Genomic DNA, 17,828 nt, shown 5'->3' on the forward strand with positions numbered 1-17,828 from the left:
TCCTATCACCCCAAAAAAAAGAAAAAAAAAAAAAAAAAACAGAAAATTAGCTAGATAACTAAAAATATATAGAAAAAATTAGCCAGGCATGGTGGCGCATGCCTGTAGTCCCAGCTACTCGGGAGGCTGAGGCAGGAGGATTGCCTGAGCCCAGGAGTAGGTTGCTGTGAGCTAGGCTAATGCCATGGCACTCTAGCCCAGGCAACAGAGTGAGACTCTGTCTAAATACAAAAAAAAGACTCAGATGGTATTTTTCACAAGAGTATTAGAACATTAGATGCCACTGCTATTTTTATCTTGAAATTTTCTAAGAATAAGGAAAGTTACATTTTAAATGTCAAGTCCCTTGGATATATATCATCTTTAACTTCTTTTTTATTTTGAACTTTTTGCTGAAGAAAGAGTAATACATTTACATAAAAGTACACTAATTATAAATGTACATATTCAATGAATTTTCACAAAGTAAACCACCAGTGTAACCAGCGGGGGGTTAAGTTTTGAAAGTAGAATGTCCAGATATCTTAAATAATACCTACCCTTCCAGGAAGAACAACTGCTTTAACCACCCTTGATATACCAAGGTCATAAAGACAGAGGACACTTCCTTCTGCTTCTTCCAATCCTATTAACAATCCAGTTCTCTTCTGCCAAGAGAATTCTTTCACTGCTAGAATTATAGGAGGCTGGTCATTTACTCCACTGAATCTATATGCAGACAACCGCTCTCCTGTTACAGAGTTTACCACCTCAAGTTGTGGACCACAAGCCAAGCAAGCAAGTCCATTTTTTCCTAGAAGACATATAAAAAGCAAAAATATTGCTTATTTTAATATTGTCTGAACACAACAAAATCAGTAGCAGTTAGCTCTTTCACATATAAATATATACTATAAAGTTAATTACATAAAACTTTACATAATATCCTCAAATTGAAATCTAAGCATTCACAGAACAGAGTGATCTTCAAATCAGTAAAATAAATCGAGCAACGACTACTGCAATAATAAAGTAATCATTTGGTAAAGGTACCACACTATGTGCTTAAATAATTATTTCATTTATTCCTTATCACATCAATATATAAATAAGGCAGCTAAAGTGCAACAGAGTTTAATCTGCCCAAAGTCACAGTTACAAAGTAACAGAGCCAGAAGTAGATCCCAAGTCAAACTCCAAAGCATACTTTTACTATATCATTCATACTCTAAAAATTTAAACTAAGAGATACAGCAGTTACAAAATATAACATGTAAATCTATCCCTGAGGAGTTCACAATCTAATTGAGAAGATAAGACACAAGTAGCATAAAAATAGGAAATACCAGAACCTCTTCTGAGCTTACTACTCATATCTGGGTTTCACTCAGCCTACAATGTAAAGTCACTGGAAGGTTTAAAGGAGGTCAATGACAATCTGATTTATGTTTTAAATGTTACTCCAGCTGCTAAGCAAAGAAAGGACAACAAGGGGATAGAAGTAGGGAAACTATGATACCTGATTGGTGTCTGTGGATAGAGAAAAGTGGATTTACTGGAGATTCATCTTAGAAGTAGCACTAACAGGATTTGCTAGCTGCTGAATAAGACATAGAAGAGGTGAGTAAAATAGAAGAATTAAGGGCAGACCCTGAATTGTTGCTCAACCAGATGAATGGTGGTAACTTTTACTACTAAATTTGAGATAACCATCATGCATCCAAGTAGATAATTGGGTATACTAGTTTATAGGGTGAGGGAAGCTGCAAAGTTTAAGAAAGTAGCATGGCACAGTGGAAACCCAGAATGCCAGGGTTCAAAGCTTCTTTCTGCCCCTATCTGTGTAATTCGAATTACTTAACCTATTTGATTCTCAGCTACATAGATAGAATAGTGCCTGTTTAGAAAAGTTTTATACCTACCACAATGAAAAGTCACTTACAGTACCTGAAATATAGTAAGTACTATTGCTACTTTTAACATTTAAAAGAATAGCACCGTAAACAGCTAAATGACTGATACATGTATATGCTATGCTGCCTTCCTGCTGGGAAGATGGCTATAAAACTTATTTTCAGAAAAGCCTTCTGTAATATTTTTCATTAGACTGAAATCTAAAATAGAAAGCCTTTTTAATAATAGCATACTTCTCTGCTCTCTTACCCAATCTAAACTACATATTTAAATCTTGTTCAGATTAATGGTATTAGGAAATAAGACTTTCTGAAACTTTTATATCACTCAGGGCCCTACAATCAGATTTTTCTATTCATAACATTATTTAGGTACTAATCCAAACTCATCACCAATAAAACTTACTGATTATAACGAAAACTCAGTTGTACATTATTTCTATTTCCCAAATATTGATATTCAATATTAAAAGATACAAAATATACAGGATTTTTAATAAGCAAAATTTAAGTATAAACCCCCAATCAGAGATTCACTGATAATGTATTATAAAGTTTGTAATATATAATTATACATGTTATATAAGACCACTCTACTCAGGTTCTTCTTTTCTACATTAAAGGAACTATAATATATATTTATTCATCTTACAAATCAATCATATCAGTAAATGTTCAGCAACATTATTTTTACCTGCAGCAAACTTCCCACGAAGCACAGAATCTAATGTTATTTCATCTTCTCCAAGGGCTTGAATAGTCACTTCGGGGAACTGCAGGAGACCACTAGTCACTTGAGCTATTAAGTGCCGCATACTTCCACTGTAAATATTTTTAAAAGACAACATTATTTTGATATGTTTGTACTATAACATATTTGCTTATCACCAGCCAGAAAATAAAAGAAAAAATCCACCATACAAAAGTAAATAAAGTAAAACTAAAATCTAGTGATAAAACACGTATTATGTGCACCTGGGTCTGAGGTATTCTCTCCTAAGACAATATTTCTCAAAGAACCTAAGGAAAGTGATGATTCATTAAGCCAGATGTCCTAAGGATATACAGTATTTCCTATAATCTTTTAAAATTGGTTCATTGCAATTCACCTTATTATCTTATCTACTTTCTTTCTTATTTTTTTTTTGAGACTGAGTCTCACTCTGTTGCCCAGGCTAGAGTGCCGTGGCGTCAGACTAGCTCACAGCAACCTCAAACTCCTGGGCTCAAGCAATCCTTCTGCCCCAGCCACCAATAGCTGGGACTACAGGCATGCGCCACCATGCCCGGCTAAATTTTTCTATATATTTTTAGCTGTCCAGTTAATTTCTTTCTATTTTTAGTAGAGTTGGGAGGGGTCTCACTCTTGCTCAGGCTGGTCTCGAACTCCTGACCTCGTGCAATCCACCCACCTTGGCCTCCCAGAGTGCTAGGATTACAGGCATGAGCCACTGTGCCTGGCCATCTAACCTACTTTCAAAGAATATTTTACTCACCCAAAAAGGAAAAACTGATATATTTTAGAAAAATTACCTCTTCAATAAAAGGGGAGGGAAGTCCATGAAAAATGGCCAAATCCACAGAAACCACAGAAAATGAGTTTGGTATGTCTTTCACTGGATAGAAAAAAAAAATCTAAAAATTTCTTTCAGTTCAAATATATAAAAGACTGGATTCCCTGAATTACCCCTCCCATTATTAACAACCAAAAATGTTGGTTAAAATAGAAAAGTATCTTTCTGAATTATTGAGTTAGCAAAATCAAAAGTGATAAGAAGGTAGGAATTCTAAGAGACATGTAAGCTGGCTTTGATCTTGAGGGTTAGCTATCAAATCCAATTCTGATAACCATGATCTTGTTCTGGGCACTCTGAAATCCACAGAAGATAATAAAGCCTAGGGTTAACAGAACTAATAAGAGCCTCCCCTCACTCCCATTAATTTCCAGAGGGCTATATATCATAAGTCTAAATAAAGATAAGCAAGAGAAACACCCATTGTACAGGATGGGAAGTAATAAAGCCAACCACTTTGACAATCATGGCTCTGAGTCTCAGAAAAAAAATTCACAATGTCTGGCTTCCAATCAAAAACTGTCAGGCATGCAAATAAGCAGGAAAATATGAATCACAATATGGAAAAAATCCATCATTAGAAATAGATCCAGAAATGGCACAAAAGTTAGAATTACTATATAAGGATATTAGATCTGTTATTCTAGCTAAAAGCCCCAAGTTCAAGAAGGTCGAGGAAAACACAAGCACATGAAGAAAAGATTTGGAAGAAATAAAAAGACTAAAGCAAATTTCTACAGATAATGTATTAGCAGCAAGGACTATGTTTCTGGAATTTCAACAAGGATGTTCAATCTTAAAAATAAAAATAATTGAAGAAAGAAAAGAAATATATTAGGTGGCTAGTGAACTTGAGGACCCACAATAGAAACTAAATGAAGCACAGAAGAAACAAAAGACTGGGAGCAAGGATTGAAGAATAAAGCATCAGTTCTATGGGATAACCTCAAGTGGCCTAATACGTGTAACTGGAGTTTCCAAAAGAAGAGAAGGACAGAAAAACTAATGGTCTAATATTTGAAAAACCTAATGGCCGAAAATTTCCCAAATTTGATGAAAACTATAAACCTACAAATCTAAAAGCACAATAAACCTCAAGCACAAGAAACCTGAAGAAACTATACCAAGACACACCATAATCAAGAGACAAAGAGAAAATCTTAAAAGTAGCCAGGGAAAAAAGGCACAATGCATAAAATGAAGATAAGAATGTCAGGAGACTTCTCATTGAAAACAATGTAAGCCAGAAGACAGTGGAATAGTATCTTTAAAGTTCTGAAAGAGAAAAAAAACCAAAACACTGTCAACCTAACATTCTATCTACAGTGAAAATATCTTCTAACAATGAAGGCAAAATAAAGACTTTTCAGACATACAAAAGCTGAAAAGAGAGTCACCAGCAAAGCTTCACTACAAAGAATATTAAAGGAAATCCTTCAGGAAGAATGTAAATTATACCAGATGAAAATCTAGATCCACATAAAATAAGGACCACTCCAAATGGGAAATATGTGAGTAAATACAAAAAACCATTTTTTTGCTATTTTAAATCTCTTTAAAAGACAAATTGTCTACTTGAAGCAAAAAATGATAGCACTATATTGAGGACTTTATAACATAGTTACAAATAAAATGTATGACAACAGCACAAAGGCCTAGAAAGGGGAAATGGAAAGACATTGTTACAAGCTTCTTCTACTATATGTGAAATGCTATATTATTTGAAGATAGAGTATAATAATTTAAAGACTTGTACTATAAACATGCACATACAACACATGGAGATATAGTTAATAAGTTAATGAAAGAGACCAAATAAGATCACCAAAAAGGTTAATCCAAAAGTTGGCCCCCAAAAAGTGGAAAAGAAATGGAACGAATAACAAATAGGAAGATGACAGATTTAAACCCAGTATTACATTATCATGTTAAATTATCTAAACATTCCAATTAAAAAGCAGAGACTGTCAGACAGGATAAAAAAGCAAGACCCAGTTTAAATAAAAACACTAGACAGACTGGAAGTAAAATAATGGAAGATATACCATGCTAACCTTAATTTAAAAAGCTGGAGCAGCTTTCTTATTATTGTTATATACTATTATATCAAAGTAAAATTCAGAGCAAAGAACATTACTGTCTAATTCAAAGTATGTATGATGTGCACAATCAATAAAAGAAAAACACCTGGAAAATTTCTAAGTATTTGGACACTAAACAATACAGTTTTAAATGACCCACAGATCAAAAAAGAAACAAAAAGGAAAATGACAAAGTACTTTGAACTGAATGAAAATGGCATATCGAAATTTGTGAGACGCAACTAAAGCAGTGCTTAGGAAGAAATTTATAGCACTAAACACCTAAAAGGTCTCATATCAATAACCTAAGGTTCCACCTTTAAAAAACTACAAAAAGAAGAGCAAATGAAATCCAACACAACCAAAAGGAATACAGTTGAAATAGAAAACAGAAGAAAAAAAAAAAAAAGGGAAAAAAGTCAATGAAATCAATAACTGACTTTTTAAGAAGATTAAAATAATACTATATTTGCATAAAGAAACAGATCAACAAAAGCAAGGGACCAGAAACTGAACTAGTTTACTTATGACAAAGATAAACGATTCAAATCATTGTGAAAATTATAAACTTTTAATAATATCCTGAGACAATTTAGCTACCCCTTCGGAAAAACAAAATAAATCCCTTTCTCAATATGATACAGAAATAGAAAATTATAGATGGATGAAAGAGTCCCCTCCACCACAAAAAAGGGGAGTTATAATCTATGGAGATGATGCCTATGTACTAGGCATTAATCAGAATAAAATCTTTAGGTAGGACACCATGTCTGTCTTGTTTCAGGTACCTCACTTCATTTTTCTATCATTGGTGCCACCATTCTGAGAAATGTAGCACACCATACTACTTTGAGGAAAACATTGCTCCAGCATCTACCCCCCAAAATCTAAATGCTATTAGACGTAAAAACTGATATATGGAAATAAAAATTTTCTGGAGGTGAGGGAAGAGAGGGAACAATGGTCTAGAAAGAAAAAGTCAAGGGAAAAAACATAACCTAAGTTAGGGAGTGGGAGATGGCATTTTGACTTGTTCATCAAATCCAAAGATATGAGAACTTTTCAATCATAAATGAGAAACAAAGTGGGGAAGGGAGGACTTAAAACTGAATTTCTACAAACCCCTAGTTAATAAAATATAAAAGGAACTAGAATGTTTTGTGAAACATTTATAATCCTGAATTTACCAGTGTGTAGGTTTATCATAATATTCTTTGGTACATTATGCCAAAATAAATTCACAAATATTTATTGCATTAATCCATCAGAAATAGAACTCAGATCTGTATGTACCATAGGCTAAACCAATTTTTATGTTTTAAAATCTTAAAAGTTCCAAGTACCCCTATTATCTGGCCTATGGCCCAGTTATTTCCCAAAGGTTAACATTATAACAATGTATCAAGTGCCATTCTTAGAAACTCAGAAATTAAAGACCTCTAACTTCAATTTCTTAAAGCTGCTCAACTTTCTTAGTGATCCCCTTCTCTTGCCTCCCACATTCAATGGACAAGCAATAATGAGTCTTTTCTGAATTAATTCAACCAACAATAAAATGTTTACTATATCCTAAAATTGCTAGACACAAAATGCTGAATCCATAGCTTACACTCTACCCTTCCTGTACACTGCTCCTAACTGTTCCCCTAGCTTCATGTCATGCCCCCCTTTTATTAAATTATTTCTTAGGATTAGGAGAACAATTTTAATTTACTTCTGAGTCCCATAATTTAAACAAATTTGACTTCTACTTAGCCAAAGAAATTTGCTCCTTTAGTTCCAATGGAATTAGAGCAGTGTTCTCAAACTTCCATAATGTATCAATGCCTATTTTAAGGAGCAAAAAAATTTCTCAAAGCCCTTAGTGTCTGAGAAATACCAAGTTGTACAATAATCACAGGTTCCATCCAGAGTACTAGAAAGGGCACAAACATTGAATTAGACAGAAATGGCGTTGACTCCAAGTCCTAACACTTACTAGTTAGTACCTGTAATCAATCTTGTACTTATATAGTCTATCTTCCTTCCTTCTACACCCAAGCTTCTAGAAAGGGGTATACTTATCTCTCCAAACTTTAGTGCCCGGCACAAACAGGTTTAAAAAAGTGTTCAGGGAATGAAAAAAAAAAAGCTTTTCAAATTTAGAAGTTAGCCTTTGAATCTATAGGGCAAAAAAATTCAAACTTAAGCACACTGAAAAGAACTTCTAACAACTACATTAAAAGAATATCTCATATAAAGACATATAAAACAAACACACATTAAGCATGTATATGTTCAGTATTATACTAAATTAAGTAGAGTCCCAGCCCTTTATAATATGCTAGCACTGGCAACCTCTAAAAAGTAATTTACAAAGTTTCAGCTCCTTTCCAAGGCCTAGATAGGCAGAGCAGGAACATTCTACTAGCTGTAAATGAAAACACTGGTCATCTTCTGGATAAAGCACAGATGGATTATGTCACTCCCCTCTTCAAAAACCTTCAATAACTCCCTGCTACATATTGACACCTTAACCACAGGCAAAGTCCTCCACAATCTGACCAGCCCAGGCTACCTTCACAGTTTTGTCTCCCCAAATCCCTTCCTTCACCAGTTTGCCATTGCCTAGCATTTTCATTCTTTTTTTTATGCTGTTCCCTCATCCATCAGCCAAAGTCCTACCCATATGCAAGGACTAACTTCCTGGTGTGTAATCCCATCTCTAAACTCACTACTTTTCATCTTTGTGTAACCAATCTTAAACATGATTTTTAAACATAATGACTCGTGTTTGTCTGTCTTCTCTACTACACCATGCAGAAAGCCAAAAATCAGAAAGCCAAAAATCATCAAATCTTATTCCTGGTCATTCCATAAGCTCACAATGTCTTGCAACTAATAGGTTCTAAACGTGTGGTAAATTAAGATAGCAGGATACTAACAGGGACATGGAATACAGATGTTAAACATTAAAGCAAATTTTTAAAAACTCAATATTGGGCCCAACTTATTTTTAAATATACACTGTCTCAGTATGAAGCAAAACAAAATTCAAAAAATTACTAGGGCAGGTATTAAAACAGAATACTATAGGCCGGGCGCGGTGGCTCATGCCTGTAATCCTAGCACTCTGGGAGGCCGAGGCGGGCAGATTGCTCAAGGTCAGGAGTTCGAAACCACGCTGAGCAAGAGCGAGACCCCGTCTCTACTATAAATAGAAAGAAATTAATTGGCCAACTAATATATGTAGAAAAAATTAGCCGGGCATGATGGCACATGCCTGTAGTCCCAGCTATTCGGGAGGCTGAGGCAGGAGGATTGCTTGAGCCCAGGAGTTTGAGGTTGCTGTGAGCTAGGCTGACGCCATGGCACTCACTCTAGCCCGGGCAACAAAGCGAGACTCTGTCTCAAAAAAAAAATAAAATAAAATAAAACAGAATACTATAAATCAGTTTTCTGTGTGAATTACACACATTCCCGAAGTAAATGAATTCCACCACAGAAAACAGAATTCTAATCTAATTGTTCAATAATTATATTGCAACATATACTGAGTAAACATTTCTACAAACCATTTTGTATGCAATTTTACTTTTTTCTTTTAGACTAATAAAAAGACTAAGAACTATTACTTAAATGTAAACTACCAGTGGACTCAAACTTCCACTCTTTTAGCAGTGTTCTTTCAAACTTAATTCAAACGTTTATTAATCACCAACTATTAAATACTTCTAAAACACTGTCTTGGGAAGGGAGTCCAAGGGCAGAAAGATGACCTATTTCCTGACCTCAAGGAGTTTACAAGCTAGAAGAGATACATAATCAATCATTAGACTATCAGACACAAAGAACAAATTACACAATACAGGTACATATGCTATGAGAGCTCAGGAAAAAGTGGGACAAAGGGACGTGAAGGAATACAGAGAAAAGATGGCATTTAGCAGGAGGATGTGAAATTTGAGAATTTGAAAAAGGTGAGATAGCATCGGAGCTTAAGAACATGAGCAAAGAAACATCAAAGTGCAAAATTTCTTCAACAGAATGGGCCCAGGATTGGTGATGATTCTGGAATAGCTGAAGCATAAAATTTGTGAACAGATGAGGCTAGACAGAATAGATTTATTGTAGAGACCTTTGAGCTAACCTAGAGAACTAATACTTTATTCTGATAAAGAAAAATAAAAATTAAAAAAAAGAGGAATCCCTGAAAATGTTCATTGGAAGCGAAAGAAACAATGTTTTATGTCCTTAAATCGTGATGTCTTTCCCAAAATTGTTGTATAACTATCTTTTCTTCTTCTTCCTCTTGAGACAAGAGTCTCACTCTGTTGCCTGGACTAGAGTGCCATGGTGTCAGCCTAGCTCACAGCAACCTCAAACTCCTAGGCTCAAGCGATCCTCCTGCCTCAGCCTCCCGAGTAGCTGGGACTACAGGCATGCGCCACCATGCCCGGCTAATTTTTTCTATGTATATATTTTTTAGTTGTCTTTCTATTTTTTAGTAAAGACGGGCGTCTCGCTCTTGCTCAGGCTGGTTTCGAACTCCTGAACTTGAGCGATCCACCCGCCTCGGCCTCCTAAAAGTGCTAGGATTACAGGCGTGAGCCACCTCGCCCGGCCATAACAATCTTTTACATTTAAAAAAAAATTGTTATTGTTGTTTGTGAATTGGCGACACTTTGGTACTACGTCACTGAAAAATCACAGTACAGAGAGTGTAGGCTTCCCACAGCACGTAGTACACTTAACGCATCCCTTAAAAGTATTAAATGTAACCGAACTTGTCTCATCCTGGTCAAATCCTCCCAAATAAGTAAACCCGCCCTATTTTCTTCTCTCCTCACAGAACGTATCAGTGAAGCTCACAAAGGACGGTTCTTATAATCCACAAGCTCTTTAGGGTATTCTGGATAAAGTTTAGAGTTTCCAAAAGATCTCTGTCTCCTTCTAAAGAACCCGGTTCTTCTAAAACTTCTCCAACGTATTATTTATAAAAATTGCGCTCATCTCATATAACTGTACGCAGACAGTCTGAACCTCGTTGGCTGTGACAACAAAATTAACCTATCCCTCAAAAAATAAAAAAATAAAAACAAAAAGTCAACCAGTGGCAAAAGTAATTATCCTCGACTTCCCAGGTGGGTACAAATAAGGCAAACGAACCCCCGCTCCAAGATGTGTTGTTATTTTAAATCTCCTTTCTCTGACCCCCACGCGGAAACTGTGCCGCACATTTCGGATCCCGAGTCCAACTTCCCGGCCCGGGACTCACCCCGGCCAGGCCCAGGGCCAAGCGGAGCACAGAACCGCGCAGGACGGGCTCGGAGCGGCCGCAGCGCGCCGCAGGGACAGGCCCTGGAAGCTCTCCGCCGCGTCGCAGAACACCACAGGGGAAGAGTCGAGGTCGGGGTCCGCCCAGGGCGGGAGGCGAGCGGCGGCGCGCTTCTCCCTCGCCATGTGCAGACGCTCCAGCGCAAACGCGGTTACATAACGCTCCCCGGAGCCCCGGAGCGTGCCGCGCCGGCGCCGCCCGCGCTCGCCCCCTCGAGCCCGATCCGCTAGCCCGGGGCCGCCGTTCCCTCGGCAGCCAAACGGCCGGCCTAGGCCCCGCGCGGGGAGGGCCCGGCGCCGAGGCGCGGCGGGAGACGCGGGCCGCCGCTCGGGCCCAGGCCGCACCAAGCTGCCCTCGCCCTCCGCCGCGCGGGCCCAACCGCCCCTTCCCTTCCCCCTACCTGAGAAGGGCGGGTGACGGCGCCGCCGCGGGCCGAGTCCAGTGGGCGCGAAGCGAGGCACGAGCTCCTCCCGCGTGGGTCCGTCACAGCATCTCCCGGGAGACACGGCCGCCACACGCTGGGCTCACCCGCCTCCGCCCCGCTGGAGCCGCTTCTCTGCTCGCCGGCCTCCGCGCGCGACCTCCCGGGCCGCCCCGGATCCACACCCCCGCCCACTCTCGAGGATGTCTTCGCCGGCTGCAGACCGCTCAGCGGGTAAAACGCAGCCGCTGCCCCCGCCGCGGTACTGGGTCCTCCCCCTTGCAACTCTGCCCGCTTCCCTCGGACAGCGCCGTCCCTGCCGTGCGCATTACCCTGAGCAGACAGATCGAGTCCCACACGCCCCGGAGGGGAGGGGCGAGGGCGGAGAGGGAGGGGAGAAGGAAGGGAGATCGCGGCTGCGGGGACCCGAGTTCTCGCGAGCGTTTCGCGCTCGGGCGCCGGCTCCGCGGGAATTTTCAAACTCTCCGTGAAAGAAGGTGGAGGGAGGGAAGGGAAGCAATGGGAAGCAAGATTGGGAAGGGCGGGTCATTTGCATAAAATAGGGTTCCCCCAACCAAGAGCTGAGGGGGAGAAAGACTACGAATACCATAGTGCCTTGCGCGTGAACTCACTCCGGCGGCCCAGCTCGCGCGCCCGGTGTGGAGTCGGGAGCTGTAGTCTTCGTCTGAGGTTGCGCCGGGCGTGACTAGCCGCCTCTCCGACTGCAGTGACTGTCCTGAAGCCGTCACATTATCTCCTGGCCTTGCCAACTGGCGGCCAAGTGGTAATCTTTCCCCCATTGGCAGCTACTTTGTCCTCTGTGCTTTTTTGTTCTGTGCCCCGACGTTTTACGCCAAAAATGGGGCCCCCAGGCTTCTGGGGAAATGCTTTTCCCCCATCCCCGTTCTATATTTTTTCAATATCCTTGAGTGCTTTCGTGGCCAGAAATGCTGACGCGGCCTAGGCTAATCTTTTTTGTCCAAATTTTACCCCAAATCAATGTTACCTTTTTGATTATCCTTGGAATGATCCGTGGAATTTCTTTTATTTGTTGTTGCTATCTTCCTTTGAAGCTAGTCCCAGCACCAAACACGTTTCAAACTGATAGGGAATGTGCTCCTAATACTAAGTATTAATAGTGAATAAAAGGATTATTATAACATGAAGCAGAGTGGGGATTCTAACAGGACGGATGCTCTTTTATTAGGAAAGTTCCTCTGTTACCCTTTCCCATATGCTTTTTAAAAACTTTTTTTATTTACTTATTTATTGTTTTTTTAGAGACAGGATCTCTATGTTGCACAGGCTGGCCTCAAACTCCTGGCCTCAAGAGATCCTCCCACCTTAGCCTCCCAAAGTGTTAGGATTACTACGTGCTGCGTGCTGCTAGTGAGCTGTGTGACATTAGGAAAATCAAGTGACCTTTATTGGCCTCAGTTGTCAGGTCTTTAGGGCAAGGGGTACTGGATTAGAGGATTGACTGTTTCATTAGACATTAACTTTGCTCCAAGAGCCTTTCCAGTTGTAAAATTCAAAAATCTTCTCACACTTATTATCCAGATTAATTGACCTTCTACATGATTTTTCACATTTTAACCCTTCCTTCCCTCATGATTTCTGTATGATTGTCTATAATCTAAACCAACCCTACCTGTCCTATTTTATTTTCCTACATAGTTCCTAAGAATCATTTTTTACTCTCCTCCAAACATGTTTTGCCTTTCAATGTCTCCTGGCCTCTTCTGCCCCTAAATCTTCATATCCCTCAGGAGCCAACTCAAGCCTCTTTTCTCTCCCAAATCTTCCCTTCAACTTCAGCCCACAGGAATCACTAAAATTTGTGCTGAAAATATGCTGTCTGTATTATTTCATGTCTATTTCCCTTTTTGACTCTGACTCTCCATCCACCCACCATCCCCATCTCTCAGCTACATGGGAACACTGAGTGTATCTTTCTAAAATGCTTCCCTCATACCTGCTAGTTTTTTTTTTTAATTTTAGTTGCTTTGCAAACAATTTCTAATTTAAAGCTCTCACTTATACCTTTTGCCTTTTAGTCATTTAACTAAGCATATGCCAGATTATTTTAATTCATTTCAAGAGACATTGACAAGAATTAAATGAAAAAACATCTGGGTTTGGTAGTCCAGTGAGTTTGGGGAAAAGCTGGTTAAATAAAATTAAATAGTTTTTAAATGTAATCCTTCACTGCCTTTAAAATGCTTGGCATTTCCCAGAGTTATTTGACCGTGGCATTCATTTATGCTTATGAAACATCTTGCCTCAGTGTTCCAGAGAATAGGCTTTGGTAAACAGAGCTTCAAAGCTTTCTCTTACTGGAAGAAGCATAGTGTAGCGAAAAGAATGTGATCATCTGAAGCTGACAAACTTGGGTTTTAATGCTTTTCACCACTTTCTAGCAATGTGACTTTATTCAAATTACTTCACTCTCTGAGCCTATTTTCTCAGCTAAGAAGAAAAGATAATGCTGCTTCCTTTAAAAAGTTGTTGCAAAAGTTAAAGGGAAGTATGTGCCTAGCTTAGAACCTCATTCCCTTTTCACCTATATTGTCACAAGTTACATTGATAAAAGGCCTAGAAAATGATAATAACGATTAATAGTATAGCCCCTCATACTTCCATTTGAAATGTTTTACTCGAGGCAATATTTTAATATGGTCCCAGCAACCTGAGAGCTGACAGCTATCTGATTTCAGACAATTTAGAACCTCATTGAGGTGTTCTGAATTAGATCTCTATTTGTTTTACAAAGTAATGAGAAAAGCTTTATTAATTTTCTTTAACAATAACAAAAATGGAGCTTGTCTGTCTCATAGAGACAATTATCTTTGTCCTAACAGCTACATTTTCATCATTTTTGTAGAGATTATTGGTTATAGCAAGCAGTTCCCCCTGCTGATTTCTCCAATTGACAATAAATTTGGTGAATGAAGAGTCATATTTTTCTTGTTCCCCACTACATTTCCACTAATGGCATAGTGTCTAGCACATAAATAATTACTAAAATAATTGTTTAGTGAATAAGTAAATACTTATCAATTGCGCTATTCAAAGCAAAATATACAATATTAAATTAAAAGGGACTGTGGAGATATTCTAACCCAAACATCTAATTTTCTAGGTGGGGAAATGAATTGTCAAATGATTTGCCACAAATATTTTGGGATAGATTTTGTTTAAAAAACAGACATTGTAGGAGAGGCAAAACTTTACCTCTACCCTCTTAGGGTCTCTGGCTGGGTGTGAGAATTAAATTGACATAAGTGAGATTAATAGGAGAAAAGTGTACAGATTTTTACATGTACATGGGAACCCCCACAGGAACATGAAGACCCAAAGAAGTGGCAAAACCTAAATGCTTATATTGTAGGTTGAACAAAGTGGTGATTGTGGAAAAGTAACTAAAGTGTATGGGAAGGCTAAAGGAAGATAAGAGTTATTTTAACAAGGTCTTTGTACAGATTTTTCTCAGCCTTGACTCTCCATCTCTAATGACAACAATGTCACCTCTCCTGGTAGGGAAGACAGAGTGACTCTTTTATATCTGCTGTTTCTCAAGTGCCTTCAGCTCAAAATAATCTTCATGCCAAAGTGGCATATTTTGGGGTGGCATGTTCTGCTACCATTCAACACTAAATCAAATCTATAGTTTTTAAAGAAGAACAGTAATACACTAAACATTTTTATTTAAAATTTTAAATATATTTCTGTCATTAAAGTATAGTCTTTATGCACTTGAAAAATTGTCATGCTTTTTGGTACCCCTAAAAAGCCACAAATTATTTCTTTCTCCAAATGCTGGTAATATTTGTCATAAACATAGTACCACAATTAATCTCTTAACATTTTTTCCTCTATCTACCTCTCTCTCCCTTTCTTTCATATCTTCTTTTCTCAAAGTTACTTTTTTTTTTTTTTTTGAGAAAGTCTCACTCTGTCATTCAGGCTGGAGTACAGTGGTGTGTGATCATACCTCACTGTAGCCTTGAACTTCGGGACTCAAGGAATCCTCCTGCGATAGCCGCCCAAGTACCCAGGACTACACACGTTCATCACCATGCTGGGCTAATTTTTTATTTTTATTTTTTTGTAGAGATGGGAGTCTCACTATGTTACCCAGGCTGGTCTCTAACTCCTGGCCTCAAGCAATCCTCTCTCTCACCTTGGCCTCCCAAAGTGCTGGGATTATAGGGATAAGCCACCACGCCCAGCCACCCAGAGTTACTTTTTAAAAATCTGTGTATTTTAGCTAAAACTATCCAGTTCTGGTTTCTATGTTCCTTAAACCCAAAGAATACCGCTAATGACAGATACTGAAATACAGAGATGTGTTTCTTAACAATGTGGATATGTTATAAGAAATGAGTCATCAGACAATTTCATTGTTGTGCAAACATCAGAGTGTACTTTTCCCCGAAAATAAGACCTACCCATAAAATAAGCCCTAGCAGGATTTCTAAGCATTTGCGTAATATAAGCCCTACCCTGAAAATGAGACCTAGTGATGGGCGTGGCTACGCAGTGCATCTGCACAATCTATGCATTTCCTGGTGGAGCGGTAAAGAAGATGAGCAGCCCTTCTCATCTGCCCCATCGTAACAGCCAGTATCCCAGAGGTGACTGGAAAGGTGTGGGCAGCTCCACCAACAAGGTCGGCTCCTGCTGTCACGTCCTGGCCATCCTATGCATGCTGCAAGCTGAGGCTTTTTTTTTTTTTTTTTTTTTAAGACTAGTCAAGTGCAGTAGTGAGGAGGGGGGAAAGTAGTAGAACAAGGAGTTCAATCTGTAACTGTGAACAATCACGTGAGATAACTCACTACCTGAAGCTTTGAGGGGAAAATAACACATCCCCTGAAAATAACCCCTAGGGTGTCTTCTTGAGGAAAAATAAATATAAGACCCTGTCTTATTTTCGGGGAAACACGGTATACACCTAGGCTATATGGTATAGCCTATTGCTCCTGGGCCACAGACCTGTATAGCATGTTACTGTACTGAGTAGTGTAGGCAACTGTAACACAGTGGTGAGTATTTATGCATCTAGACATATATAAACATAGAAAAAGTACAGTAAAACCAGGATATAAAAGAAAAAATTGTACACCTATATAGGGCATTTATCATGAATGGAACTTGCAGGACTGGAAGAATGGAACTTGCAGGACTGGAAGTGACTCTGGGTGAGTCAGTGAGTGAATGGTGAGTGAATATGAAGTCCTAGCACATTACTGTACCCTACTGTAGACTTTATAAACACTGCATACTTAGGCTACACTAAATTTCTAAAGAAATAAAGTAATTATGCTATGGCTTTACAACAGCTACAGCGCTGACCACCATTGTATTTGCAGTCTGTTGGTGACCAAAACATAGTTACAGGGCAGATGACTGTACTGTGCTTGCTATCTGCAGACTGTGTCCTTACATATCATTGCATTTTATTTTCAACCTTTACCACAAGACTCCTGCTTGCCTTAGAGCATTGTTATGTTAGATTCTGGAGGGCACGTAATAATTATATGCTTCTTTTTGTCAATGGTATTGCAAATATTGCTCATGAGTTGCAAATCATTCACTTGCCTGAAGCTCCCTGCCTCTAAGGAACCCCAGGTATGAAAAGTTGGCTCTGCAGTAGAAAGTGACAGACAGAAAGTGATAGGACATCAAATAGTCAAGTTTGATGTCCCATTGAGGGAATAGGTCACCCATTCCAACAAATGTTTTGTGCCAAGTTTATTAGATGGATTCTCAGCCTTATTTTGTTTAGTGAACATACAATCTTATTCAGCTTGCAGATACTATGTTAACGTTGTGTTTTAAAGTTTTCAAAGCATTTCAAATTGTTAATCAAAACAATATCTCTGCCTGGTTTAAACTATAAGCTGTGTGTGCAGAGTTTGTTTTGTTTGGGTTTGGGTTTGCCTCTGATCTCTACTCCTTTTTGGGTCCTTTATGTGGTTTTTTAATAAACTTCAGCTAGATTTGTTGGATTTGATTAGAGAAAAGTATGGGTGATGTAGTATCGATTTCTTATCATGTGATCTTTGAGAAAATTAAAACAAGATGTTAACCAGGATGCCCTGAATGGAGAGCCAGCAATGGAATATACAGAATACAATTCAGTATACCTTAAAGCACTCTTCTCCTGAAAATAAGTTTAAATGTAGAAGATCTTTAGGGTTTAGAAGTATTAATAAATTATTTATTAGCAGACCACATAATTATAGAGAAGACAATAAGGACTTTAATGAGAACACAATTATATGTTTAAAATTCTAAATCGCGATTCTCAGGTAGCATTTTTTTACTATTATTTCGTTTCATTTTCCTATCATTTATTCATTTGTTCATTTATCAAATGTTTATTGAATGCTCTCAATGGGTTTGGCATTATTCAAGTCACTGGGATATGAAGCTTAATAAGACTAATGTCTGAAGCTTAATAAGACTAATGTCTGTTTCCCTCATCAATGCAATCAGGACAACACAATTAAGTGAAAAAATTACTTTTTGTTTGAAATG

The 17,828-nt window shown here is 38.5% G+C and overlaps 1 protein-coding gene across 1 annotated transcript in view; it reads right to left on the reverse strand.

Moving 5' to 3' along the window:
* Nucleotides 1-11,664, reverse strand: part of AHCTF1 (AT-hook containing transcription factor 1) — an 88,638-nt gene extending 76,974 nt beyond the window's left edge. The window contains exons 1-3 of the mRNA XM_012751183.2: nucleotides 11,265-11,664; nucleotides 2,587-2,714; nucleotides 540-793 (exon numbers count right to left, since the gene is read on the reverse strand). Of these exons, the coding sequence (XP_012606637.2) occupies nucleotides 540-793; nucleotides 2,587-2,707 (375 nt within the window). The 5' untranslated portion in view covers nucleotides 2,708-2,714; nucleotides 11,265-11,664. The remainder of the gene's footprint in view (nucleotides 1-539; nucleotides 794-2,586; nucleotides 2,715-11,264) is intronic.
* Nucleotides 11,665-17,828: the final 6,164 nt, after the last annotated feature.

This window comes from Microcebus murinus, chromosome 19 (assembly GCF_040939455.1).
Source record: "Microcebus murinus isolate Inina chromosome 19, M.murinus_Inina_mat1.0, whole genome shotgun sequence".
NCBI classification, from domain to species: domain Eukaryota; kingdom Metazoa; phylum Chordata; class Mammalia; order Primates; family Cheirogaleidae; genus Microcebus; species Microcebus murinus.